The sequence below is a fragment of the Thermobia domestica genome, chromosome 16 (genome assembly GCF_964235325.1).
Source record: "Thermobia domestica chromosome 16, izTheDome1.hap1.1, whole genome shotgun sequence".
NCBI lineage: Eukaryota > Metazoa > Arthropoda > Insecta > Zygentoma > Lepismatidae > Thermobia > Thermobia domestica.
Genome location: NC_137469.1, coordinates 73,389,835 through 73,417,701, shown reverse-complemented (window position 1 = coordinate 73,417,701; position 27,867 = coordinate 73,389,835). Strand labels below are relative to the sequence as shown.

Below are 27,867 nucleotides of genomic sequence, written 5' to 3'. Positions count from 1 at the left end.
TCCTAATGGTCGTTTTCCGATTGATCTTCCAGTCAAGACTTTGAAAGCGTTTCTACTTTCTTCCATTCTAGCTACATGACCTACCCATTTAAGCCTCCTAGACTTGACGACCCTAACAATGTTGGGTAAACCATATAAATTATGTAGTTCCTCGTTATAAAGTTTCCGCCATTCCCCATTCCCGTTCCTCTTGGGTCCGAATATTCGTCTCAGGATCTTGTTCTCAAATACTTTCAGTCTATGTTCTTCCCTCAGAGTAAGTGACCATGTTTGGCAACCATACAGATCAACAGGCATGATTATCGTTTTGTATATTTTAAGCTTCAAATTCTCGACAGACTTCGCGACGACAAGAGATTTTGAACCGAATAGTAACACGAATTTCCTGCTTTCAGTCGACATTTAATTTCTTCGTGAATATGATTTTCGTATGTTAACATTGATCCTAGATATTTGAAACTATCCACTTTATCAAAAGTATTATGTAATATTTTAACGCATCCATAATTTGCTGTATTACTATTATAATTTGCCGAAAATTATACTATTATTAATAATAATTCGGAAATAAGTTTATGTAAACTTCCATAATCAAAGTTGAAGTAACTATATTTGTCTTAAGTCAAAATCCATTTAATGTACCTTAACAAGTTTAGGAATCAATTTGCCCATGAATAAAACTGAATATTTGATACATATTTTAAAATTAAGATACATGGAAGTTCCTAATTTATAAGGAAAAAAATCAAAGTAAAATTAAAACACTAAAATATTTAATGAAAAGTCTTAGGAAAGCGGTTGCATTCAGTTTTCATAATTAAGGAATTCTAGGTTCAATTTCTGCGGTTGGCTATCCCGACAGGTTTTCTCCAGATTTCCTAGTTCTTATAACATGAATGGTTTCTGTAAATATGTGATCCTGATTGACTTGTTTCTAAATATTCTTTTCCTAGTATTTTCTATTAACGTTTCCACTTTAAATTGTATCCAGCTGTATCTGGAAGTTAGTTAATACCTGAAGGAATAAGTAACTTCATTAAGTGTAACAGGAAAAAAATACAGTGGTGGCTCCCGAGGGAAGCCCCATCGGTAAAAATGAAAATCTTACCAGTACAAGCTGGCGTGGGAGACTCAGGTTCGATTACCGGTGGGAGCTCATGTGGTTTGGATTCCACGTTAATCAATAGGTCCAAGTCTCATATAGTCTCGCTGCTGAACGAGAGGTTAATCTCAAAATCAACTGAACTCAACTCAAGATTTAGTATATATGTAAGGTTATTTTTCCTTCAATTGTAGCGATAAAATTTTCATTTTTACCAATGTGACTTCCTTCAAAAGCCTCTAGTACGAAAATGAAAATTTACAAAACGAAATGCGTTTTTGAACATACCTATCTATAGAGGATGAGTCAAAAAGGACTTCGAAAGCGTATAAAAACGTATTGAAATAACTTAGAGAATCGATATAGATGGCAATTTGTAGCAAAACACTTCAATTTTGACTCGCGTACTGCCGTAGTACCATATTCCGTCACGCGAGTGCCACCGTAGTGCATTCTTAAAATGGCGACTTTCACTGCTGCGAAGCGTGCTCGTTGTGTGTTATTATTTCATGAAACGAACTCTGCAACAGCTGTTCAGCGTAGATTTCGTACTGGATAAGGTAAGAAACCTCCAAGCAGGACTGCAATTTACAGCTGGTACAAGAACTTTGTTGAGACTGGTTGTTCTCTTCGTCATCTGAAATCACCAGGTTGTCCGTCCGTTGTTGTTGCTGTTGTCGAACAGGTTAGGGAAGGCTTTGCCCATAGTCCCAAAAAATCCACGCGGCGTGTGTCTGACAAGACAGGCATTCCACAGTTTGGCGACTGCTACGTAAACATTTACACTTGAAACCATACGGTTTTACGATGGTACAATAAATTACTGACGTAGATAAGGTTGCTTGTGGAGAATTTCGTGTGAAAATGTTGGATCGGATAGAGGAAGCCGAGACATTTTCTTATCACAATTATCTTCAGCAATGAGAGTACATTTCATATCAGTTGCATGGTGAACACCCACAACTATAGAATCAGGGGCAATTAAAACCCACTTCAAACCATTGAACACGTTCGTAACTGTCCAAAGGTAAACGTGTTTTGTACCTTTAAGAAGTTTAAAGTGTACGGTCCTTCTTTCGTCATTGAGAGCACTGTCTCTGGTATCGTGTATCTTGGTATTTGATTTTTTTTTTTTTTTTTTAATTTCTCAGATAGATGAAGACGAACAACAACAAGACGTGACTTATTACTACTAGCAAGACGACGCACCACCCTTATTTCCTCAAGAAAGGTCGAGATTTCCTTGATATTCGATTCCCACGTCGGTGGATTGTCCGTACTGGTCCAATTGTATGGACACCTCGCTCCCCAGACTTGTATCTATAGAGTTCTTCCTGTGGGATTTTGTTAAAGATCGAGTGTATGTTCGGCCTTTACCAGGCAATCTTGCAAACCTGAGAAACCGCATGTTGTACTCCTTCTAAGTTACAGATTCGGAAACAAGACGGTGTGCCCTCATAAGATGTGTTCCGATGTATTTTCTTACAACTAATGTTACCTGTAGATTCCGGAGAACGTTCGTTTACAGATGCATCATTTTTTTTTACTTTAAACTTTCTGGCAATAAATCCCTTTCATAAAATATAAAAAGCAGAAGAATAAATAATTGTAGTTTTATATCTTTAGATTATTTTGTGATTTAAAATTGCACAAAATTATTTTTCAAAATTACTTAATAGTCTTGTTTTAAGACAATACACTATATATCTTCACTTACTTTCTTCTTCTTTAAACTTAATTACAAAAATGTTCAAAGATTATTTATATCAGAAAAATAATTTTACAATATAAACATGAGGTACTTAACAAATAGTAAACTTAAACCCAACAGTGCAGATATACATAACGTCGGCATATTGACATTAACATTGAAATAAAATGAACAAAGCAGTAGAAAACCTAAACCCAACAGCGCAGATAGACATAACGTCAGCATATTGAATAAACATAAACCAAACATTCAACCGTCAACATTGAAATAAAATGAACAACGCTGAAACGGTCCGTTACACGCATCTACGCTGTCGTTGCAGAAGTTAACGCCCGATCAGCTGGAACGAGTGTGGGAAGAAATTGAGTTCCGGTGGGATTGTTTGCCGCTTCACCAACGGCAGTCACATCGAACCAAAATTCCACTTGTTAAACTTGAAGTGTTTTAATACAAATTGACACCTCTCTTTCGTTTGTCAATAAATTTCTATGTGCTTTCAAAGCTGTGAAGTCCTTTTTGACCCACCCTGTGAATTCAGTGTGTATGTTTAAGATGCGGTATTGCTAAAATATACAATTTTCGATGTATGAACCGATCACTAATCAAAATCTATCTTAAGTACAAGTAAGTATTTTATATTTTGCAGCTGGAAAATAGAAATAATTTAATAGAAATAATTTTTAATTAGTCACAAATAAATGTAAAATGGATTTGTAGTTTTAACAAAATACTGATTGTTCCTTTTTATTCCAGAACATTTCCAGAGGGGTTGCCAAGTGATATCGAAGATACTGGTTTATATACTGTAAGTCGAAACGATTGATTCTGAATATGATATTTGTATTTATTTATTTTTTTACTGTATTTTATGCAATGGCTGGCCACTACTTCTGACTCCACATTCTTTTCTCTCTTTCTCTTTTATATTTTGTGTCCTGAGGATGAAGCAACTCTCTTGAAACATTGAAAGCTATTTACTTTTCCTGTATTTTTGTCCATAACTATCAAGTAAGTTCTTTTATTTATACTTCGTATATTTATATTCGAGGGTTTGCTTCAGAATAGACTAGACTAGACATGACTAGAAACTAGAAAGTAAGTAGTTATGTCTTTCGCTATAAACTTCAGTTAGAGAGAAGAAAAAATCTAAGAACAGAGAAGTGACTGTGAAACATTTAGCTTGGCACTACATTGTAATGCGGTCACGTGATAGTGTCACTCTAGAAATGGAGATAGTTTAGTGGGGCTGTTTGACTAATAAGACTATAAGAGGGAGAAGGAATAATAAAGAGAGAAACTTATATATGTGTGACTATATATACCTAGGAGTGGGTTAAAAAAATTAAATTATATAACAGCAGTGCATACCGTGCGTTGTTTGTATTATATATTTTCTTAAGTGATATTAAAACCGGAAGTGATGAGAGAAAAATGAGAAAAGTTATGAATTTTTTTAATGTCCCACGTTTATGCCCTTTATGCTTATGACGAGTGATTGAACAAAATGAATGAATGTAAGATTACATTTTTTGGTGCTCTGCGACTAGAAATCAAACCCAGACTTTCTGTTTTAGTAGAAAAATTAAAGTGGAGTAAAATCTGGATACGTGTAATTGATTGCAGAGATCCGCATTTCGCCATCTGTTATCGTTTATACTCTGTAGCTATCAACGCTAAACCGGAAGTGGTTAATTTCTGCCCCTTCTTTTTTAAATAAATGGTATCTATTTTTAGAGCACTAAATCGAGTAAATAAATCTTGTTTCTCACAATCTCTTATCATTTTTGTTATATGTTGGCTGGTTACCTAGATATTATACGTATTTCTAATTCGCAAATATACACATTAAACATTGTTAACATTCGAATTTTCTATTTTACATGATTCAGCAGAAGATGTTTAAATTTAGAGGGACAAGTATATGTATATGTGTATATCCAACCTTAACGATTTTCAGTTTGATTTCACATATACAACAACTTTCAAAGAAAAAAGTAACTGTATAGCCAGTTTAACATGCCACTCAATAGAGAAGAATGTTAAAAGTCTCCTCCATGCGTAGCAATGCCCATTACCATATGTGGTTTTATACATAATTTCAAGATCAATTTTACAAGGATAAGATGTGTGTGTATCAGGGTGGAAAAAAATCATGATTTTTTTAAAAAAAATCATTTTTGATGATTTTTTTGATTTAAATCGATTTTTTTGATTTAAATCAAATCTTTCTCCTCGTATAATACAAGTCGCGAACTGAAGAAAAAGCATTACGAATTAGTATTAAATGCCAATTATGCCAGTTAAGTGAAAGTATTGGGGTTGAATTTTGAATTAATCCCTAATCGTTAACCTATATCAGTCCCAAACAATGTTTCTTAACGATTTTAAATTATGGCTTCTTTTGGTAAATTATAGACTTTCAGTCAAGCATCATCCCTATTTATCCTAGGATCATGGTTCATACCTCCTTCTCTTCAGAATAGAACAGCCTTTAAAACGGTAACATTCACGTTTTGCCTATCATGTCCCTGAAGCAAAAAAATTTGAGAGAAGTCGGTTTTTTCTGATTTTTTTTTTCCAAATTTTGATCCCCTCTCGACTCCCCTATGTTAACGCACAGATCTCAAAATCAACTGGGAAATACTAAGGGTGTACTAAATATTTGTACAAAATTTCAAGCTTCTATCTTGAATAGTAAGGGCAGGAAAAATATTTAACAATGAGCTACAAACATCCCCACAATACCCCAGATGACCCGGATGTAATATAAAAATTTCCTCAGACATCCCTATTTATCCTAGAATCATGATTTGTACATTATTCTCTTCAGAATAAAACAGAGTTTCAAACGGTAGCATTCAAATGTCTTCATCGTTCAGGCTATCTGGCGCTGGGAAATCACGAAAAAAGGAATTTTCTGTTAAGAAATATCCCTTTTTTTTTACTTTTTACCCCTCTGTACCGCCTCTGTTTAAAGGCAAAGATCTGAAACAAATCTGAAAAATACTAAGGGGTGCAGTGAGGGAGTGTCCAAAATTTCAAACTTCTAGATGCAAAAGTAAGCCCGCGAAAAATATCATCCCCAAATACCCCAGATTCCCGTATAAAACAGGATTTCAGGTAACAGTTTCCTGAGACATCCCTATTTATCCGAAGATCATGGTTCGTACATCATTCTCTTCAGAATAGAACAGCCTTCCAGATGGTACCATTCACATGTCTAGATCTTAGGCGGGAAAATCGCGAAGAAAGCTATTTTTTGTTAAAAATATCCATTTTTTTTTTTACATTTTTGACTCTCTGCTCCCCCCCCCCCCCTGCTTTCACGCAGAAATCTGAAATCATCTGAAAAATACTAAGGGTGCACTGAACGAGTGTGCAGAATTTCAGTCTTCTGAATGCAAAATTTAGGCCCGCCAAAAAATAGTAAAAATAGGCACAACAAAAATATTTTTTTTTTAATTTATGACGTCACCACATCCCATGTCTCGACGCAGAGAGGCATGAAAGCATATGTAACGTGCTCTACAATGCCTTTAGTCCTGAAAAAACGAAGTAAAAAGCTTTATTGGTACTATTTTAATCGAATAATGGAGATTTTATCCTATCACCTAAAAATAGGTGATATAATTTAAAAGGTTAAGCGTTAAGGAAAAAGTACAGGAACGCTTATCAAAGTGACACTTTTTCCCCCCACAAAAGTTACTTATATTTGGCAGGGGCATATTTTAAAGGAAATTGTAACTAGCTTGAGGCATGAAATACATGAATTTTGCCGTTATAAAATCTAAAAAAAATTCGGAGAGGGAATAGGACACTTCTAAATACACCCTATTATCTGGGAACAAATATATAGACGCGCACACAAAAGAATCTTCGTCTTAAATGTCGATGGTGATTTCCCCGTTGGAATAGTTAACGATTTACAATATAAACCCTATGTTATGAAGAGAAGAAAACAGGATTGCCCTGTTACCCGTTCAAAACGGGATTTTCCCTAATCATCCTCTGCATGACACTTGTTTTCATATGCTGTACATATTGTACATTTTATTCTCATTGTATTATGATTATCATCTTCCATAATCGAAATAACAGAACAGAAACGGGAATTTACTTGTTTTCACTTTAAATTATTTCGGAATTTGATTTAAATCAACGATTTTTATTTAAAAAATCAAGTGATTTAAATCGTGATTTAAATCAGACTGATTTAAATCAATTCACCCTGGTGTGTATATGGTTATAGTTGTCCATCGTATTTCTCATTCGGAGAACATGGCAAGAAAAGTGAAAATAAAAGAAAAGCGGAAAGAAGGTGCACTCTGCAACATAAAGAGTTAATACATTTTAAGCTTTTGTGATGTTCTTTTAAAGCTTTGATCAACGATTTCGTATGATTATGAATGATTATATTATGTAAAATAAAGTAAATGAAGAATTCTTTCTCATTATTTTTAGGCTTATGTACCTGCAGAATACGCATTTCTTGTAAATGGCAAAGGCATGAATAGTCAAAGTGCCGATCCCTTGTGGCCTGGCGTAGATGCAAATTCTGTTGCTCTTATACCAGTGAATGAGGTGCCTGAAAGACAAATGCCAGATTCAAACTACGGATCAATGGAAACTCTCCCATGCATTGATACTTGGGAAGGTCCCTACGACTTCCGTTTGAGTTTATCTGGATTTGGTGCTAGTACAAAATCGTTGCAGGTAAGTTAATTTGCTAAAAATGATTTAGAAACGCACAATTCCACAACGTTATTTCATTTTCAGTCCTTGATTGTTTATAGAAAATAAAGTAAAATAAATATGAGTTGAATATTAACACAACAATTTATCTTGAAATCTATGAATTATTTCCTTTTCTTGCTGTAGTTTGTTTCCTATTTCATTTGACAGGAAACATTTTCAGAAAGTCCTCGTTTTTTGGAAGAATAATTCACGAATCTTATTTTATTAAGGCCAACGATCCAAAATTAAATGTGAACAAAGGTGGTCTTAATAAAGAATGGGATTATTCTATAATATGGGAATAACCATCAAACTATTAATTCTAATCGTCTTAATTGAATAACAAATATTTGAAGAAATTTAGTTAATTTTTACCATTCAATAGTGATAATTTCAGTCACTAACTACGTTTGGCAACACAAATTTTGTATACATTGTAGTATCGCAGTCTGCCGAAAATTGCTTAATAGTTATGTTCTTGCAAGTTTCTTGATATTACTTTCTTCCTTCGTTAAGAGGCCTCATCCCGACAAAATTAAAATACCGCTAATTTTACAGTAATTATGTGATATCTTCAAATAGATGAAAGATAATTGAAATGTGGAACAAGAGCGCCCTAGACAATATTTATTTGCGTGAGGTACCACCGTTATCACAAGTCACCTAGTGGCTTTCCGTTTTCAGCCGTTTAGAAACGCGAAAATAAATGCCGATTTTCAAAATGGCTGGCAATTCAAAGCAGATAAGTGAGTCGTGATAACGGTATTGATATTGACATGTTAAATGATATTGTCTAGGGCGCTCTTCTTCCACATTTCGATTATCTTTTATCTATTTGAAGATATCACATAATTACTGTAAAATTAGCGGTATTTTAATTTCGCTGGGATGAGGCCTCTTAAGTGCTGCTGAAATGGATTTTAGTTTTCTGTAGTATAGAAGAGACTGCAGGATGTGAAACAAACAGTCAACTTGTTATTCTGAATACAAATACCTGAAGATTTTTCCAGTGGAACGAAATATAGTAGGGAAAGTAAATAATTCATCGCATCCAAGGTAAATGATTTTATTATTCTAATTTAGAAATCGTTACTATTCTTCTACGTTTAAACAAGTTGAACAGTTTTGAGGGAGCAAATGGCACCACATTTTGGGAATATTGTATTTGATAGGTAGATAGTTCTCATATGTATAGAAGCTCAATACAATTCCAGATTTCAGTACTCATTTCTTAGTTTTCTCATTACTAAATAGAATTACATTTGGAAGTACATGGAAGTGCTGCAGAACCCACGTTAAATTGTAAGCTCACTCTGTCACACCTTCATACTGAAAAGTGAAGATAAACACTAAACGAGTGATCGAGTTCACGTGAGCAATAACACGGAAATGACGTGCACATGCGCATCTTATATACATGTCTCTATTTCCCATCTCCGGTGGAAAAAAGAGAATACGTGATTCTAATCCACGTGAAATTGTAGATCCAATCTCATATTGCCTGAGTTTTAAATAGGAGCATTTAATTACAAACAAACAGCAGAACGAAACACGAAAATAAACAAGTAAAATAATGTTCCTTTTTTTAATGTATAAAAACTTCTCTGGATTGAATGTTGCGGTCCATTTTTGAGACTTAATACATACTTTAAAATATTAATTCTTCTTTTTCTCATATTTAATGATCTCATTGTTTGTCCACTGTTACATTGCCTTGATTTAATTTAGCTTCCTTATTTTTTATAAAATAAGATTTGTAAATGGATAAATAAGATAAATAAAATTTCCTTTTTATTATAAATAATTAATGTGAGTGTGGAGAGCAATATGAAGACTTTAACATTTTATGTAATAGATATGACGAACTGAGCAAAAACGAAGACAGTCTCAAAAACATTAATTAAATAGTTTATATATCATCATCATAGGTATTCTGCCTTTATTGGCAGGTCACTTGCCGCAGCTGAGAAGCTTCCATGCTCCACGGTCCTCCGCTAACCTTTTCGTCTTCGCGTATGATCTTTCTGTTTTAATATCATCCATTAATTGTAGTCTCTTTCCCCCCACCATACCCTCTAGGACGTTCCTCATGATACAATCTCTTCTTAGGCAATGTCCCAACCAGTTTCTTTTCCTCTTCGTAATAATATCTAAAAGTGTTCTTTTCTCACCCACGATTTCTAACACTCTCTCATTCGTTTTCCGCTCTACCCAACTAATTCTTTCCATTCTTCTCCACACCCACATTTCGAAGGCTTCCAGTCGATTTTCGTCACCTTGACGTAATGTCCACGTTTCCGCCCCATACAGTACAACACTCCACACGAAGCATTTTATGAGTCTTTTTCTCAACTCTTTATTCAAAGTCCCACTAAACAGACTTTTCTTCCTCCTAAAGGCTTCTTTCGCCATTCCTATCCTTGCTTTTATTTCGCGTTCGCATTTCATGTCATTACTAAGAATACTACCCAGGTACCGAAAACTATTCACTTGTTCTATTTTCTCCCCTTCTACTTTTATATTTGACACAGACCCCTTCGTTCCAATCACCATGGCTTTTGTCTTTCTAACATTTATTTTCATCCCATATTCTTCAAAGCCCTTTCTCATTTTTTCTAACATTTTGTTGATTTTCTTTTCAGATTCTGCAAGAAGCGCCATATCGTCTGCAAATCTTATGCATCTAATCATTCTACCTCCTACCGAAATGCCATCATCATGATGTAGGCTCTTTTTCACTATCTCTTCTAGATAGACATTAAATAGTGTTGGCGAGAGGCAGCATCCTTGTCGAACTCCCCTTCCAATTGTACTCTCTTCCGTCAGTTCTTCCCCTATCCTAACACTTACTTGTTGGTTCATGTATAAGTTTCTTATGAGTCTTCTATCTTTCCATTCCAACCCTATCTTCGTTAGAACTCCCAACAACAATTCCCAATTCACGCGGTCAAAAGCCTTTTCTAGATCAATAAATACAACATACACCTCTTTCCCTTTTTCTATAAATCTTTCACCGATCGCCCTTAATAATCCAATAGCATCTCTTGTGCCCTTGCCTCTTCTGAACCCGAACTGCTCCTCCCCAACATCTTTATTTGTTCTTCCATCAATGTATGCATATTAACGCTCTAATTCTTGTATTGTTATCTGTGTGATTCGTCAAGGGGCAGTATGGTGCTAGTTAGTACACTACACAAAATATCCTTTTAATTTAGTGTGTAAACTTGGAAACAGTGTTGTTTCACAAAACACATTTACAGACACCTTTTACTCATCATAAGCTGTTTTGTGCATAGTTTTCTAATTCTCAGAAAAGGAAAAAAAGGGATACTAACCTATTTCAATTCAACCTTAAGTACAGTGGGCCCCGTGTAGCGTAGTCGCTACCGCTGCCGCCTACGGTGCGAGCGGTCCCGGATTCGATTCCCGGTTAAGTCACTCGGTTGGAAAAGTGTAAAAACTTTATCAGGCCAGCCATCCTGAATGAGGTTCTTCTGGGTTTTCCTCATTCATATCCCGAGGTGGTACCTCATTTATAAGTCCCAGGCCGCTTCCTTCCTTCCCTCTCCCCGGATAGTGTGCTCACCGAGGGATGTCGTCCCTCATACGTGACGGGTTAAATGGCCTTAGATGCCGAAAGCCCAGAAATCTAAATCCTAATCCTAACCAACCTTGAGTGCAGAAGTCATTTTTTCTCAAACAAGAAGTAAACCATGAATATCAAGCGGCACAAAAAGTAATCCGGCAAACATTGTCTACGTGAATAAGCAAATAATGAGGTTTGCGAAATATTGAAGAAGAAAAAAAACTTTTGATTTAGTTGTTAGTACACTAAGTAAATTGTACTATACTAGTTGAAATGACCGTTCTTCGCACGGAAAGGATAAAGTTTATGCAGTATATCTATCTATCTATCTATCTGTATATATATATATATATATATATATATATATATATATATATATAAAGAAAAAGAAAAGAAGTATTACAGTTTAATCTCTACGATTATGCCCGTTAGGCGAAGGGAGACGATGATTAACGTAAATAAATGATGATGGAGGTAGAATGAGAATGTGGAAGGAAATGGGAGTACCCCGAGAAAACGCAGGGACACATTGTCCACCACAAACTTACTTGAGCGGGTATCGAACCACAGAAACCCCGAGCATCTGGATTTGACACAAATATTTGTTATTTTGGACATTTATTTTTCATGTCTCCCCCCCTCCCCCCCATGATGATGGAGGCTAAAATTGGACTTGAGCCACGTCGTGAATGTTGTTATTCATCTCAGCGACCCCGAAAACTATGAATTTTACTGTAATATCCGGCGTCCCGGGTATTTTTCATCTCCTTTTATGTATGCATTGTAACACTCCGTAATCCCCTCTCCCCACATCGTGTCAAAATTCGAAAAAAGGGCTTCATAGACGATAAGATCTGGTGGAAATTATTTGAATACAAAATTTGGTGGCTCTAGATAAATCTTCTCCATGCGAAAAACTTACGACAGACGCACACATTATTTTTTTTTATTATTATTATTTTGGTGGGAACTCATGTGGTTCGGATTTCACATTAAATATTAGGTTTACGTCTCATATAGCCACGCTGCTGAACGGAATGTTAAACTCAAAATCAGCTCAATTCAACTTTATTATTATTTTAAAGATTAAAAAATATATATATACACACACCACTATTGTTACAAAAACTATGTGAAGATCTGCTTAGAAGAGTCATAAACCGAAGCCCTGACAAAAGTGCTCGCGGGAAGCATTTGAAATATAGGCTTAAGAAAAATGAAACGAAAGTTATTAAAATTAGTTTTAATTGTTAGTATGAAATGTTTGTTAATGTTACTGTATTGTATTTAATATATTATTATTATTTAGTATTCCAGTTTGTTGAACAAAGTATTTGTCACAATGAATCAAGTTATACCATTGGATTTTATGTGGAATGGATTGATCGATGTCAGTCACTTCAAAATCAGGGCTTTTCTAGTTTATTGTCAAGAACAGTTCAGAGCTGATTATGTTAGAAGATGCCCTAACCATGAAAATGAGGACATAAGAAAAAGTACGTATTATGTTTGTTACGTAAGTACGTAATTATTTGTCACTAAATTAAAATGGTCACTACTACTAACACACATGTATAATGCTTTAGTTACATAAATTCTCAGCAATGGAAAGGTTTATACATAAGGAAAAAAGATGTCAATATTTCCCATTAATTTGTTATTATTATAATTTTTACACTTTTAACACATCTTCCGACATACCCTAATTGCCCCTAGATTGCTTTTTGCTTTTGGTATCAAATGCAGATTTCAGAGCACTCGACGGATCAATCCACGTAATTGTTAAGGGTTAAACTATGAGAGGGACGGCCCTACTATCCTGATGAACAACTGCACATGTCCGTACAAACAGAGGTGATCAGCATGAAATTACTGTGAGATTCATTTGAGAAAATCCATTTTTATATTCGCTAGAACAGTCATTTCCAACGGGATGCTCCATGACGTCACTGTTTCCTGCTCAGGTACTCAGTAAGTCCTTCACACAGAGCAAGGAGAAGGCAGCAAACGTAGTGTTGCAATAAAAGCGAACTCCTCACGCTTTCAGAAGTTGGAAATGACTTGCTTAAAAGATGCTGCATTTCAGCCCAAACTGTGGTTTAGAGAATGTAGCATGTGCGGGACTATTTTCTTGAGTGGGTGTGAAAAATGCCGAAAGAAAAATCGTCAAGAATCTCACTGCTTAAGTAGTAGATTCAAAACGATGCAAGCTACACACCACTTTTTTTTTTCAACTATGTAAGAAGCAAGTTGTGTGTGAAAAAAGTATCAACTAGTCCAGCAGTCCAACACAAAGGCACATATCGACGCAGCTGGTAGACAAATGTCTAGTAAACAAACGTTGTTAACGTTGCAAATACGCTCAAGTGATCGAGATCAATTTGTACATGATTCATGCCATGTAATGGTAACTTCGAACGTCCATGGAATAAATTAAGTAATGTACATCTTTGTGGTTTTCTACGGAAATATTGTAAACAGAGCATTCCGCAAGAGTTAACCCCGTAAATGCTTCGAAGAGATTCAGAAGGAATTGGACGATTGCTTATGTGGGAGGCTATGGGTAAAACCACAGACGCTTGCGGTCAATATGTTGCAAACATGGTCGTTAGGAAGCTCTGCGAAGATGAGCCCGGTACGTCTTATCTTACGCGTTAAAAGTTGTAGATATGGTAAACCACACAAAAAAAGCTCGTTTTATCAATCAGTCTGCAGATATTTTTGGCCAACAGGCGATAAGGACGAAAAGATTCTTGTCTTGTCAGATGCTGCAAGTTACATGCCGAAGACGGGAACAGCATTGAAAGTTCTTTTATCCCCAGATGATCCACATTACTTGCTTGGACTCATAGACTTCGTAGGGTAACAGAAGAAATTCGATCTCTGTTTCCGGACGTCAATTCTTTAATATCAAATGCAAAGAAACTGTGAAAGTACCCTTCCGTATACAAGCATATCGAGAAGCATTTCTTCTTCATCCTGAAGCCATTCTTACTCGCTGGGGAACTTGACTTAAGGCTTCAATGTTTTATTGCGAACATTTTGATTAAGCAAAAAGTGTTGTGCAAGAATTTGACTCCTCTGATGAGAAAGTCTTTCAGCAGAAGAAAGAAGCTTTCAAGTTGTTAAGAGAAATCTGGTAATGATAAAGACCCATTTCAATATCGTGTCGACATCAATTCAAAAACTAGAGACGCGGGGAATACTTCGTAAGCTCTAGTTCAGCACAAGCTGTCAATTCCTAGTGAGCTTAGGCGCTCTGCATAAAAGAAATTGAGAGAGGTTCTTGCCAGAAACTCCAACTACAAACAATTGAAGTCATATGGAAGTACCTTCAATAGTTAGATTCCAGCCTCCCAGAAAGTGTACATACTAAACTTGCTTCTGTCTATAAATATTTGTCCGGTAACATCTGTTGACGTTGAAATATCATTTTCTGGCTACAAACGTATTCTAACGGACAAACGTCACAAATTGACACCAAAAAATGTAGAGAAATATCTTGTGATATACTGTAAGACTAATTACGGAGTAAGTTTTCAAACACTTTTATATAGTGGAAACATGTAGAAAATTGTGGCTCGTATGATTTCTTGTAAAGTAAAGATACTTTAAAATAAAATCATGAAGAAAAAAAAACTAGAAATCGTGTTCTCATATCACTGTGTACATTTTAATTTCATAATGTGTGTGTGTGTGTTTTAAAATACTTAGGAGTTTGTAAACTGTAAATATCACAACAATAAGTTCTGAAAAGGAATTCCTGAAAGGTAAAGTACACTTTCAATGTTCACTATTTCACCTTAAAACATCAGTCATAACTTTGCTGCATGTTTGAAAATGCTCTGTCTAATTTTATTGTTAGTTCCATTTTAACACATTTAACAGCATGATTGCATGCATATTTCGTGAACTACACTGTATTTGTAACGTAGGTTATTTTATATATGTACAAGTGCTCATTTATTATGTAGCCAAAATCCACTGGTGAAATCCTCACACCTAAACAATAAAAAAGTTCATATTAACATAGGGCGAAAAACGCTTTGTTTTAAAGTTATGAGATGCCGAAATCGAGAAACTTGGAACTTTGAGGTTGCCTAGCTCGAAAACTATATGAGAGATATCAAAGGTGCTTAAAGAAATATTAGAGGAACTAGTACACTCTCTATCTAAATACCTATGATTCTGAGGTGGATTGTACCGGCGCTCATGATTTTAGAGAGAGAGGTGGAAGAGCAAGACCTATACCGCAGCTCCCTCAATTCCAGAATGAAAGGTATTCCCCAACAATAAACATTCAAAGATAAAAATTAACGGAGAATTTATAGATCAATCACCTCATGAAACTTCCTACGTGCGGAGCACCTTTGACATGATTATTCCTGGCCTTTAGTTTCTGGTCGTAAGAGTGAATAATAATGAACCAAAGTCAGGGATATCTTATTAAATCTATACGAACATCTTTTTACATTTGAGGACTTTTTCAGAAAAACAAAATGCGTGTAAGTGGCTATTGTCCCTTTACTTTCATTGTATTACAAGCAAACCGATATATTTTTAAGATAGGAAACATAATAGTTAAACTAGCCAAGCCGGTAAATATTTCGTGGACCGGTACCGCTCCGCGGGCCGAGGATTGCAAAACATTGCTCTACATAATAGGATTTAACGATATTTTAAAATAAAATAGCAATTGTAACATTATTAAATAAAACCTGAAAAAGGAGTTTCTTATATTTTTCATTACAGAAGAAGAACATGCTGAACATGTTTTGCAGTGCAATAATTCTGGTGCTAAATATTGCAAGGACCAAGGAACAGAACGACTGAGTGTCGTTATGCCTTTACAAATCCCACATCCTGGTACACAATATGTAAGATACCAATACAAGTTTACCTGCCAAACAAGTTGCCCAGGCGGGATGAACAGGAGGGCAGTTGCAGTTGTATTTCAATTGGAAGATAAGTAAGTAATATCTTTGTTCACTATATAAATTTAATGCATACATGTATTTTGCGATATGTGAGGAAGCATCAGGGATTTTCAACAGACTGGCTATATTATTACCAAATTGTCATTACATGTTACTTAAATATGTATATTCTTTCTTCCCTTCGAACTACTCCCCAGTCAATGCAGTGAGCTTGTTCCACCTCCATTGTCACTCCTAGAATACTTGAATGAAACTATTGTTCGCTAGTTACTTCAGACTCACCTCGAAAGATTTCAGTGTCCAAACTTAAGTTCCTAGAGTTCTCTTAGTCGTAGGGTACAGAACATAATCGCAAGGGAGATGAGGTGATACCGTAAAGATTGCGTCTTGTGTTACGAAGCTCAGTCACTACTTGAACATACATTGCGCACTATATAGGCATGTGCTAATGGTTATACAGAATCGTACGAATGTTTCCTGTTGGTATCTTCCATATCTGTGCAATCTGACGGAGGGTGAGATGTAAGTCAGTGCTGATAATGATAGTTGCATTATTAGTGCTTCTTACGTTAATGCTGAAACGAATGCGACTTCGCCTGCCTGCAGCTCACAACTTCCACGGCCATTTTGAAATATTTTATGCTTTCAAAAACGATATATCGTAGACTCACCAAAAGTTTTCATGATTTTGTCGAAGAGGTTTTATTTTCTATATTATTATTGAAGAGCATACAAAAGGACCTATCCGGTTGCAGTGATGTGAACAGACTTTGAGAACGGCTGAAATGCAGTGCAAATGTAGACTATGTAGATTATATATTTCAAAAACAAATAGTCCTAAAATGGATGGAACATAGTCAAAAATCACAAAATATTATTATTAATATCAATGGAAGAATAATGAAAAACAAATAATTCCTCCACTTATCTCAAAAACCAGAAGAGAGAGATCGCTGAAACTCAGTTCAAATGTAGAAGAAGGACCTATCCGGTTGCAGTGATGTGAAAAGACTTTTGGGGAGCGGCTGAAATGCAGTGCAAATGTAGAAGAGACTATGTAGATTATATATTCCAAAATCAAATTGTCCTAAAATGGATGGAACATAGTGAGAAATTACGAAACATTAACATTAATGTCAATGTAAAAATCAATGAAGAAAAATGAAGTCGTCCACATATCTCAAAAACTATAATAAGGAGATGACTAATTGAAACCTTATTGCAAAAGACATAATGAAGAGCTTAAAAGCTATGTATAGCACGTAACGTAAATACGGATAGAACATTGTCAAAAGGTAAGTTGTTTGAGTAAAATCAATAATAATGATAAACTATATGCACCTTCTGGGAATTACCTAGGGCGCGCCACGCGGAGGTTACGTGTTCGAAATATCTGGATTTGGAATCTCCAGACTCGATTTAGCACGTAACGTGACTTTTAACCTGATCACATGACACAGTCTGGTCCTTATGGCAAACGGAATAGGCCCTTGAACAAGATAACGCTGATCTTGGTAATCAGGCATGTTGGCAGTTTTGAGACAGCGAGCACACATGTGCACTTGCACTATTTGCTGAAACTGAACTGAGCACGTTGTGATTACGAAACCTCGAATAGTTTGTGCAAATACGTCGTCTATTCCCGCTCCCAGATGTGACGCGAAAGGTTACTATAATGAGCTACGAGATGGCAGTGCCAGTTTTTTCAACACACCTTCTACAAAAGTTACATTGTCATATTTCGATCATACAGTAATCTGAATCAGTGTTTCAGTAAAACTTCTCGCGGGTTTGTTGATTTTGTGAATAATTGCTTTTAAAACTGAGTTCAAGAACAATTAGTATATTTTGTTTTAATTTTGACTACTCTTGTAGGTGAAACTTCATTAATACGTAAGTAATCCAAGGAGCAAGTAATTTGTTTAAATTTTTATTTTTAATTGTTTGAATGTTTAAGACGAGTTCAGCACACACTGGTCTCATTTATACAGTAATGTAACAAGAATGTAGCCAACAGACAATTTCCTCTGGAGTGCCAAAATTAAGGCTGGACATTTTCACTAATTTTTATTAATATACTTACTAATATAACATACAGTACATTTCACAATTGAAAGCATAGACTTTATTTAAAGTTACTTCACTATATTCTCATACTTTTTATCTACATAAGCTTTAGTTATTATTATTATTATTATTATTATTATTATTATTATTATTATTATTATTATTATTATTTCGAAATAAAACTTTAAACTGTCATTTCATTTCGATTAGATGTACAGGGTACCTGCGTGCAAACTAACGACTGCCTTGAACACAGGCAGCGTGATATAATTTCATTAAACATCCTTGATCTAATTAAATTCAGTAGCTGATGGAGTAATTTTAGTGATTTACCGAAGGGAACCACAATCAATGCCAATTATTATCCTGGTCTTTTCTCCGTTCCCCTGCGACAAATGCCTGTAAAAAAATTGGCATGGAAAGCTCCATTCCCTATCACTGCTACAATATGATAATGCTAAATTACATACTGCTCACTGAACGAAGGAAATTTAAAAAGATCTGTACCGGGAATTACTTCCACATTCATCTTATTCGCGTAATCTGTCCCCGAGACTATAATTTCTTCTCCAAGAACTAAAGAAATCTCTTCGTGATTTCGAAACTTAAATGAAAGTATTGCTGTAGATAAGTCAATGAAAAAGTTATTTAAAAATGAAAAAAAAAAGAAGAAAAGAAAAGAAAGGAAATAAAAGAAAAAATCGCGTTGGGAAATCAATAAATAAAGAATGCGGGAGAGGCAGAAAGGATTTGCTTTTGGGATGCTTATTTGAGAAATTAAAAGTAATTCAGTATACCACTTTATTTAGTGTAATTTTAAGAGTTTCCGGTGCGATATACGAGGGTGATTCAGACAGTAATGCCTCTAAGCCTACCACTTGGCCAGTAGTACTGCAGACATTCTGAACTGTTTATCGTTAATGCACTTATATTTAAGCTATAGAATGTCACTTGTTTCACCTACCTATTTCTTCTCGTTCCTGAGTAATGGAGCAATCCATGACATTCAGTGGTGACGTCCGATTGAAACAGCGGACTGTCATTGAATTTCTGACTGCGAAAGGTTGTGCGCCCAGGAACATTTCATCGCCGGCTACAAGTCGTGGATAGATCATTACGACCCGGAAACGAAGCGTCAGTCGATAGAGTACCACCACACGTCCTTTCCTCGGGAAAAAAAATTTCAAAGTGGTCCCATCTGCTGGCAAAGTTGTTGATATTCTGCCTCATCCTGTCTATAGTCCGGATCTTGCACCTTGTGACTTTTGACTCTTCCCCAAACTTACGGATCACTTTAAGGGCTAACGCTACACTTGTGACGCGGAGGTGGAAGCAGCAGTTCGGCAATGGTGTTGCCAACAGCCGCCAAAATTCTTCGCCGACCGTATGAAAAACCGTGTTTCGCGTTGGCTCAAGTGTGTTGCCTGTAATGGTATGTTGAAAAATGATGTCACCATTTGTGGCTGACATTGCAAACTTTCCACTGATAGCTGTATCGGTGCTATCTGTCAAACACAAATAAAGGTATCACCTTGGAGGCATTGCCTTCTGAATCACCTTCGTAGTTCCCTCCTTCATGATTGGTTCTAATATCTGCTGGGCATGACCTTGGGGTCATTCTATTGCAAGTCTATCTGCGCTGAGTCCGAAGCGATTATTTGCCTCTGCTCACTATTTTTAATGCTCCCCTTATTTTATTGCCTAGATGTCTAGAGGTATAAAATCAAATATAAATAGATAAAACCAAGGTTTCTCAGAAAGGCTGAGTCCCAAACGTTTGTTCCTTTTTCTCCGAACCATTGTTCCGACGAGCTCACATAACTGTTTTCGAAATATCTTTTGTGTGACATCTGTACTCTTTCATGGTACAATTCAAATGTGAAATATCGGTGTCAGACGCAATTGTCGGCGCAGTGTACATTTCACAATTAGTGTGTTTTGAGAAATACAGAATATCAGGCCAAGATGAACTCAACACAGCTGTAATTTCTATAGATTTCTCTGCAATAATGTTTAGAATGAAGGTTGGAGTGCATTGTGTTCGCTCTTTCTTGATAATATACTTCAATGTTGGCATGATCACGTCCTCGATAGTCATAATATTTAGAGATCTGCACGGGCCGGAATTTTTAGCTCGGGCCTGAACTTATATGTGAGACCCGATCCGAGTCCGAAATTCATTTTAGCATTTTGGCTGGAGTCCAGCCTGTGCTCGCGTGATAATCAAATGAATCCGAATTAAGCCCGAATTACAGAAACTTAATATATAATTAACGAAAAATTTTATTTTTATTTACAGCAATTTGAGGTTTAATTTTGCAGTTGTGCTTTAAAAGTTCTCCAGAAAGAACGGTCCAATAAATATCGTTATACAGTATATTTACAAAGTTAGACCCGAGAAATATGGTTATATATTTAAAAAATGACAGCCCGGCCCGAAGTGATATATGCTTTGTAGGTCCGAGTACGGCCCGCGGCCCAGGTCAGACTTAAGCTCGCGGGCTCGGCCCAAGCCCGTGCAAACCTCTATTCTACTGTATATGGCTGACGTAACACAGACTGGACTTTGTCTCTAGTATTCTATTATTATTATTATTATTATTATTATTATTATTATTATTATTATTATTATTATTATTATTATTATTATTATTATTATTATTATTATTATAACTCTGTCAAAACCTGCCTTATTCTTTATTATTCCAATGTTAGAAGTCATTTGAAATATTATTCAGTTACACGGAATAGAAGTATATATTATATATCTAGTACTTTGGAGACAATTCAAAATCTTTTTCTTGCTTGGTTACGCTGGAAGTTTAAGTGTTATGAAGGTATGACGTTGGATGAAGTGAGGTTGTCGTTAGGTATGTTAAGGCTGTCTGAAAGAAGGATTATTCTAGATCTTAAAATGCTACATTCAATTCTTCATGGTAACTTGAATTTGTTATCAATAATAACTCTGTATGCAACCAGTTATCATGTAAGAAATCCGAAAATATTTAAACCTATTCACTTTCTCAATGATGTACCTTTGTATAAAATCTTATCAGTGGCCAACGATTTTGCCAATGTCATTGATATTTTTGATTATAATTTTAGCAGTATACAAAGACAGTTATAAAATCATTTCATAATCAGCTGAGAGAATTACTTTCTTTTATATAAGAGTATGTTTGTTTTATGCATGATTTTTTTTCTCTTGTGTACATGTATCATTATTTGCATTTTTTTTATGGAAATTGCAAGTAAGCAGATCTGTCTGTAATTTCGAGTATGCAATAAATTATTATTATTATTATTATTATTATTATTATTATTATTATTATTATTATTATTATTTACAGCGGAATTGTTCGTGGCAGACAAGTATTAAACATAAGGATCTGCAGCTGTCCTCAGCGCGATAGAAAATCTGAAGAGGCTAAGTACAAGCAAGATTTGGAAAAAGAGAAAACTCCTGCAGATGAGAATCATGTCGGAGAGAATATTCAACCCCTACAAGAAACAAAGAAAACGAAAAAGTTAATGGGGAAGAAAGAATGCTCCTCTCTTACAGTACCAGTAAGTTTATGATCGTATATATTAACGTAAGAAGCTTTAACATTTCTTCTATGGTTTCTAGTAAATTACAAAGGAGTAAAGTAATATTGTAATACGCAGCTTCAAAATTCGTCAAGTTTCTCAGTATTGCGTTGCAATGCAAACTTTTGTGTGGATTATATAGTGATATTTATTCACTAACTTTTAAGAGTTTTATTACCTTGCAGCATTATTCTGTGTTTTTCGTATTTATCATACACTACCCCCTGTACTATCCGAGAACCATAAGGCAAACAGAATGGCGGCGGCACCTAATATTTTGCAGCGTTACGGAGTGGAGAACAATTTTCCTCACCGTGTAGTGACTGGTGAAACAATATTGCATATGTTCATTCCATCAAGGATGTAGGCATCAATGGGATGGAAGTATGCATCTTCTCCAGGAAATTCAAAAGTAGTTGTTTAGTCCAGGAAAGTTTTGTGCACTGTATTCTGGGACGTATAAGATATGCTGATGATCTATTATTTGAAACAGGGAGAAACCGCGAATGCTGAAAGGTATTACAGAACATTTCTGACGATGTAGGATGCCATCAGAAGAAAATGTCTTGGTCTGTTCTCTCCATGGTGTGATTCTTCTGGGTGATATTGCGAGACTCCATTCAGCACAAAAAAACTGTTAAATATATTCATCGTTTACGTTGGAACAACTGCAGCACCCCACTACACTCCTGTCCTAGCCCACAGTGACTTCCACAGTTTCCCTTTTTTAAAGTAGGACATGGCTAGCCACCATTATGCGACATGTGATTATGTTAAAATCGCTACGAGAATTTGACCCGGATTTCTGTGCAACCAATATGGAAAACCGTATCAACTTTGTGACAAGTGCCCTCTATCAGCAGCTATGTTGATCTTCCAGCTATGTCTCTCACATAAGCTTTGTAACCTTTTTTCGATCATTCCTCGTGTAATTTAAAAACATATACTAAAACAGTGAAACATGCTTGGGAGAAAATGATAATAATAATAATAATAAAAAAGTTGACAGAGAAAAATTGGCGAACAGTAAGTATAATGAGATAAGGTATTACAGATGCTTAAGATCAGGGTGGTAATTTAAGATCTTCCCAACTCATTCTGAGGGAAATGGAGGAGTCTAGGAAAAGGGATTTTGGAGATACAGTACGTATACGGAAGGTATGGTCACATGTACTGCTGTGATAAGGCGTGTGCTCTGGAATAGATGGATGGGAAATTTGAGTGTTACAGGAGTGTGCATATATTTGATTTAACTACTAATTAATACAGGGTGTTCCGGAATAAACCGACAAACTTCACATACGTGTTCAGGACGTCATTACAGTAAAAGAGTTTGCGATTTTGGTCAAAAAAGCCTAATTACGAAGATGGGACCGTTTTTTAAGGTAATTAGTAGAATTGGTCATAGGGTGGTTATACTAAATAAAACCACCGACAAACTTTGCTTAATGCTGAGGACCTCAAAGCAAGTAAAATGTTTAATGCAACTGTGATTGGAAACGCCTAGCTATACAGATCGGGCCATTTTAAGGCAATTAATTAAATGATCATAGGGTAGCTACACAAAATAAAACAACCGATAAACTTCGCAAACGTGTTCAGGACTTCAATACAAGAAAAAAAAAAAAAAAGTTTATCTACAACTTTGATCAGAAACGCCTTTTTACCTATGGATCCAATTTATGGTAACTATCTTACGGCCAATTCCATTGACTAAATTGATCTCATGTCCGTAATTAGGCGTTTCTGACTATAGTCGAAGATAACCTTTTTACTTGTATTAAGATTCTGAATACGTATGCAAAGTTTGTCGATTTATTCTCGGAACACTTTGTATATTCTTATTCGACCCTCGAGATAAGAATAATTCTAGACAGGCTACCAATACGTATCATAACTCTTCAAAATAGTAAGGAGAATCCACTGTCTTTCAAATTTTCTAATGGGCAAAAGGCTGGTTTTTGAATTTAAAGTACTGGGTATCAGAGGGTCTCCCGTTACTAGCTAACGCAAATGATCAATTGTTCGTTAATTAATCAAGCATCTTGATTGTGTTCGGTAATGCAAAAATTGTGCTTGTCTCAGGACTTACGTATTCGTTTGGCTGTAATTGCTGAATGGAAAATTTCTCATTCTCAGTAACTATGGTCATGTATAGACTACGGCAAGAGGGCGAGAAGTTGGCCGTTTTGTGTAGTTCGTAACTCGTGGCGCCTAGAACAATCCTGTCCCATCTCCGACTCCACGCAGAGAAGAGTTGGATATAAATATTCTGTAGACTTTAGATCACTTTGCGTTACTAGCTTTTGCGATATACAGATGTAGTATGGAAGTATCATTCTTTAGCCACTTAAATCAAAGCGTCTATCCCAGTGGAGCAGAAAAACAAACAAACAAAAAAAAAAAAAAAAAAAAAGCTGATAGTAAAAATATCATGAACTTTAAAAACGTTTATGGAAGATTATCTGAAAAGTACCTTGAGTGGTAGCCTTGATAGGCCCCACCATATGCCAGAGAACAATTATGAAAATAGGAACATTAGGTGATATCAATAAAACGGAGAAGTTACTCATTATTCCCAATTTTGGAGTAGGTACTAGCATTAGTATTAATAAAAAGAAAACAGCACTATTCGTCTCGGCTGATCTCGGAGAAGCCGTGAACCTTTGGTGCAACCACACCTCTATTCTCGAGTCGAGTAACTACTCCGCGTTTGATATCAATAAAAAGCAGAGACTCCTCTGTGATGCAAGTAACTTCTCCAAATTTGTGGAGCAAGCTCAAGTCGGAGGTGACTCCGTGCGAAATATGGCAGAGTATGTGATTGTTTTGCAGTGCAGAAAAACTTATAAGCTGCATAGAAATGTTGCAAATGCTGATTACAAAAAAAGCATTATAGGTTCATGAAAGAAAATGTAGAGTGGTTAGCACAACATTTTTTAGAAGAATCAACCGAAAGTCAGGGTGGCGCACTACGTGACGAAAAGATGCGGGTTTTCTTGTATTACGTAAGTGATCCGGGATACCAGGTCGGAGTGTCAGAAAATTCTGATGTGGCTCGAAGTACTGTCTATGACTCCTACAAGTGTAATGGATGTGATTATTGCGAAATCTGAAACGATTGTTTCCGGCAAGTGTGTATAATATGAAAACAGCAAAGGCAGAGTGACAAGAACAATATGCATTTCCGGATGCTATCGGAGCACTTGACTATACATACGTGGCAATGAAGAAACCTAGTATTTTGGAGACGAATATGTTAATAGGAAGAGCTCCTTCGAGCCAAAGCGGTTAGCGTACATGCCTTTGGCATGGAAGACCCGCGCTCGATTCCCGGCGGGAGCTCATGTGGTTCGGATTACACGTTAATCAGTAGGTCCCGTCTCATATAGCCTCGCTACTGAAAGGAACGTTAAACTTAAAATCAACTCAGCTCAACGTTGATAGGAAGGGGGTATACGTGTGAATGTATTTTATTTCAAGGCGACACATATGGTGTGGAAAACGCAATCAGATAGACGTGCTTTATGACGTGACTAGCTGGACTTTTTTAAAAAAGAGGAAACAAAGGGGCCAAGCGCCTGATTTCGTTTTTAAAGCCAAACCATCTACAAAGACCTTACATAACACGTGATATGCGCTTGTCGTGTTACTCTTGGTATTGCTGGATTCGAATCAACATCAATCAGCTCCAATAGGTTCGTTCCCATGATTTCAGTATTGCTTTTTTTTTTTTTTTTTTTCTCAAATTAGTTTTCTGTTTTATTCTCGCTCGAATATTAAAGATTCTCTTTTGGATTTGTGTCTCAGTCGTAGATGTATTTGATGTTGTAAGTGCCTTCAAAGCTTCGGCTTTCCTTCGTTTACTTTCTGGTAACTGTGACTTTGAAATTATTACTGGAAACTTTTTTATAATATCCACAAATGCACTTTGATTGAAACTGTCATTGCTGCTTGCCGTTTCCATGACGTTTCCAATACTGCTCCGTAGGTTACCCACAACGAAATGACCGCGCGGCGGATGGGAGAAATGAGTAATCACTTCTTTTATTGATACGACTCACTGCTACACGCAGAGGAAACGTTCATAAATTTGGAGCAGTCCAGACCTGAGTAGTGGTTCATTTTATTGATACGAAATTGAGAGAATATTACTCCAGGTACAGTTACTCCGATTCTCGAGCAAGACTTCTCAGGAGTAGTAACGTATTTTTATTAATATCACCCATTCTCTGTCCTCCGTATTCAGAAAGAGAGATCAAGAATGACAACACGTTTGTCATCTGATGGACTAGTCATAGGTGATGGCTCAGAGTTAGTGACTGTGACAATGATGATTACGGTAATGTCTCAGATTATGAAAAGGAACATTTAGAAAGAAAAAAACAAAGAAAGTTATCAGCAACGGAGATGAGATGATCTGCAACTGCTTGAAGTTACGCAACCGAAAAACAATCGATTAGCTGGAAAGCTAGCATGAGCCAGTACATTGTATATGTTGCGTTTCATGACATTGCATGCTGAAAGTTCCCGATTTCATATTCGCCAATTAATGGTTGTGATCAGTCCAGAACTGCAGAATAAAGACTAATTTTCCAAAAGATCTTTCAGGGCGTTCCCTTTTGAAAGACTGGTTTGGGCCAAATGGACAAATGATTTCCAAAACTTAGTTGTGTTACTCCCCACAGAAGAAAACATTATTTTGTTAATCTTTCTTATTGCCTGATGTCAGGATGAAAAGGAGCAGTATTTGTAGCACAGATGGTTTCTCAAATATGGAAAAGTTGAATCCCAGAGTTCAGGACCACGCAAGCATCTCTAGTCATCGGTCAGCGTTTCGAAAGTGGAAATACCTAGAACGTCGCATTAACAAATGTGAACTGATCGATGATATACTGCAAAGACAAGTAAAATACTCAGTTAAAAGGATGGAACATTTCATCTCACTCATTCTATTACTTGTAGAAGTAAATCTTCCCTTTCGCGAGCACAGAGTCTAACTGAAAATTCGAATCACTGTATTCTTTTGAACAATATGTTCAGGATATTCTATGGGTACCGAAGTGACCAGCCTCGTAACATTTAAAATTATATTTCCTTCCATAAATTCTACACCAGCAAAGCTGTTTTCAACGAACGGGACTTTTAGCTCCAATTAAGTATTCTTTCGAAAATTGATCCGCTCATGAAAACTCATATCACTTCAATATCCACGAAGAAGACAGGACATGACAGTCTCATTTTTTTTCATGGCATTCAAAATCCACTAATTAACCTTCCTGGAGAAAAAGTTCGCCAGCACGTACTTGAAGCTATGAAAAGTTCGAAATACATCAGTATTATATTTGATTCAACTTCTGATTGCTATCATGTGGAACAGTTGTCTCCAGTTATTCGATTTGTGGAGATATAACGAAACTCAGTACGAAATCGGGACGCATTTATTGATTTCGTTGTTTTTGATAGCATTTCTGCTGACATACTGAACGAACTTTAGCTATACTTGACATTCAAGATTGCAGAGGGCAAGGCATGACAACCAGGCTACAATGGCCGGTTAGTATTCTGGAGTTCAAACTTTGATACGGAATGCACATTTTGTATTGAAAGACACGTTGCACACGTCAACATTCTAGCAGTCATTTTCTTTGGAACAATGGAACGTTTTGTTCTCTAGATCTACTCTTCGGGGTACTATTCTTCAACAGTACGTCAGGATTGATCTGAAATGTAAAGACGGTGAATTAAAAAGCAGAACTTGTGAAAATACTTTTTAGTCAACTGGATAAAGTTATAGATGCACTAGAAGAACTGCGTAACGCCTCGATTGAAATAATTGATACTCGACGAGATACAAGTCTTATTCTTTTAAACATCCATTCGTTTAACTTCATTGCCGTGCTTTATTTCTGGTCTGAAGTTTTCCAGTATATTGACGAGATACAAAATACTCGAGGAGATACAAGTCTTATTGTTTTAAACATCCATTCGTTTAATTTCATTGCCGTGCTTTATTTCTGGTCTGAAGTTTTCCAATATATTGACGAGATCCAAAAACGTCTGCAGTTTGTAAATGTGACTTTATATTGCGCTCTTAATCAGGTGGGAAGCATAGTGAGTACAATTGATACTTGGAAATATA

General features: G+C 36.0%; 1 protein-coding gene across 4 annotated transcripts in view; it reads left to right on the top strand.

The window, feature by feature from the left end:
* The window catches only part of LOC145673164 (cellular tumor antigen p53-like), a 45,072-nt gene that overhangs the window by 8,309 nt on the left and 8,896 nt on the right, over positions 1-27,867 (top strand). For all 4 annotated transcript variants that reach the window (XM_081742599.1, XM_081742596.1, XM_081742597.1 and 1 more), the window contains exons 3-7: positions 3,567-3,618; positions 7,275-7,526; positions 12,443-12,629; positions 15,886-16,102; positions 21,488-21,704. In XM_081742599.1, the coding sequence (XP_081598725.1) occupies positions 3,567-3,618; positions 7,275-7,526; positions 12,443-12,629; positions 15,886-16,102; positions 21,488-21,704 (925 nt within the window). The remainder of the gene's footprint in view (positions 1-3,566; positions 3,619-7,274; positions 7,527-12,442; positions 12,630-15,885; positions 16,103-21,487; positions 21,705-27,867) is intronic.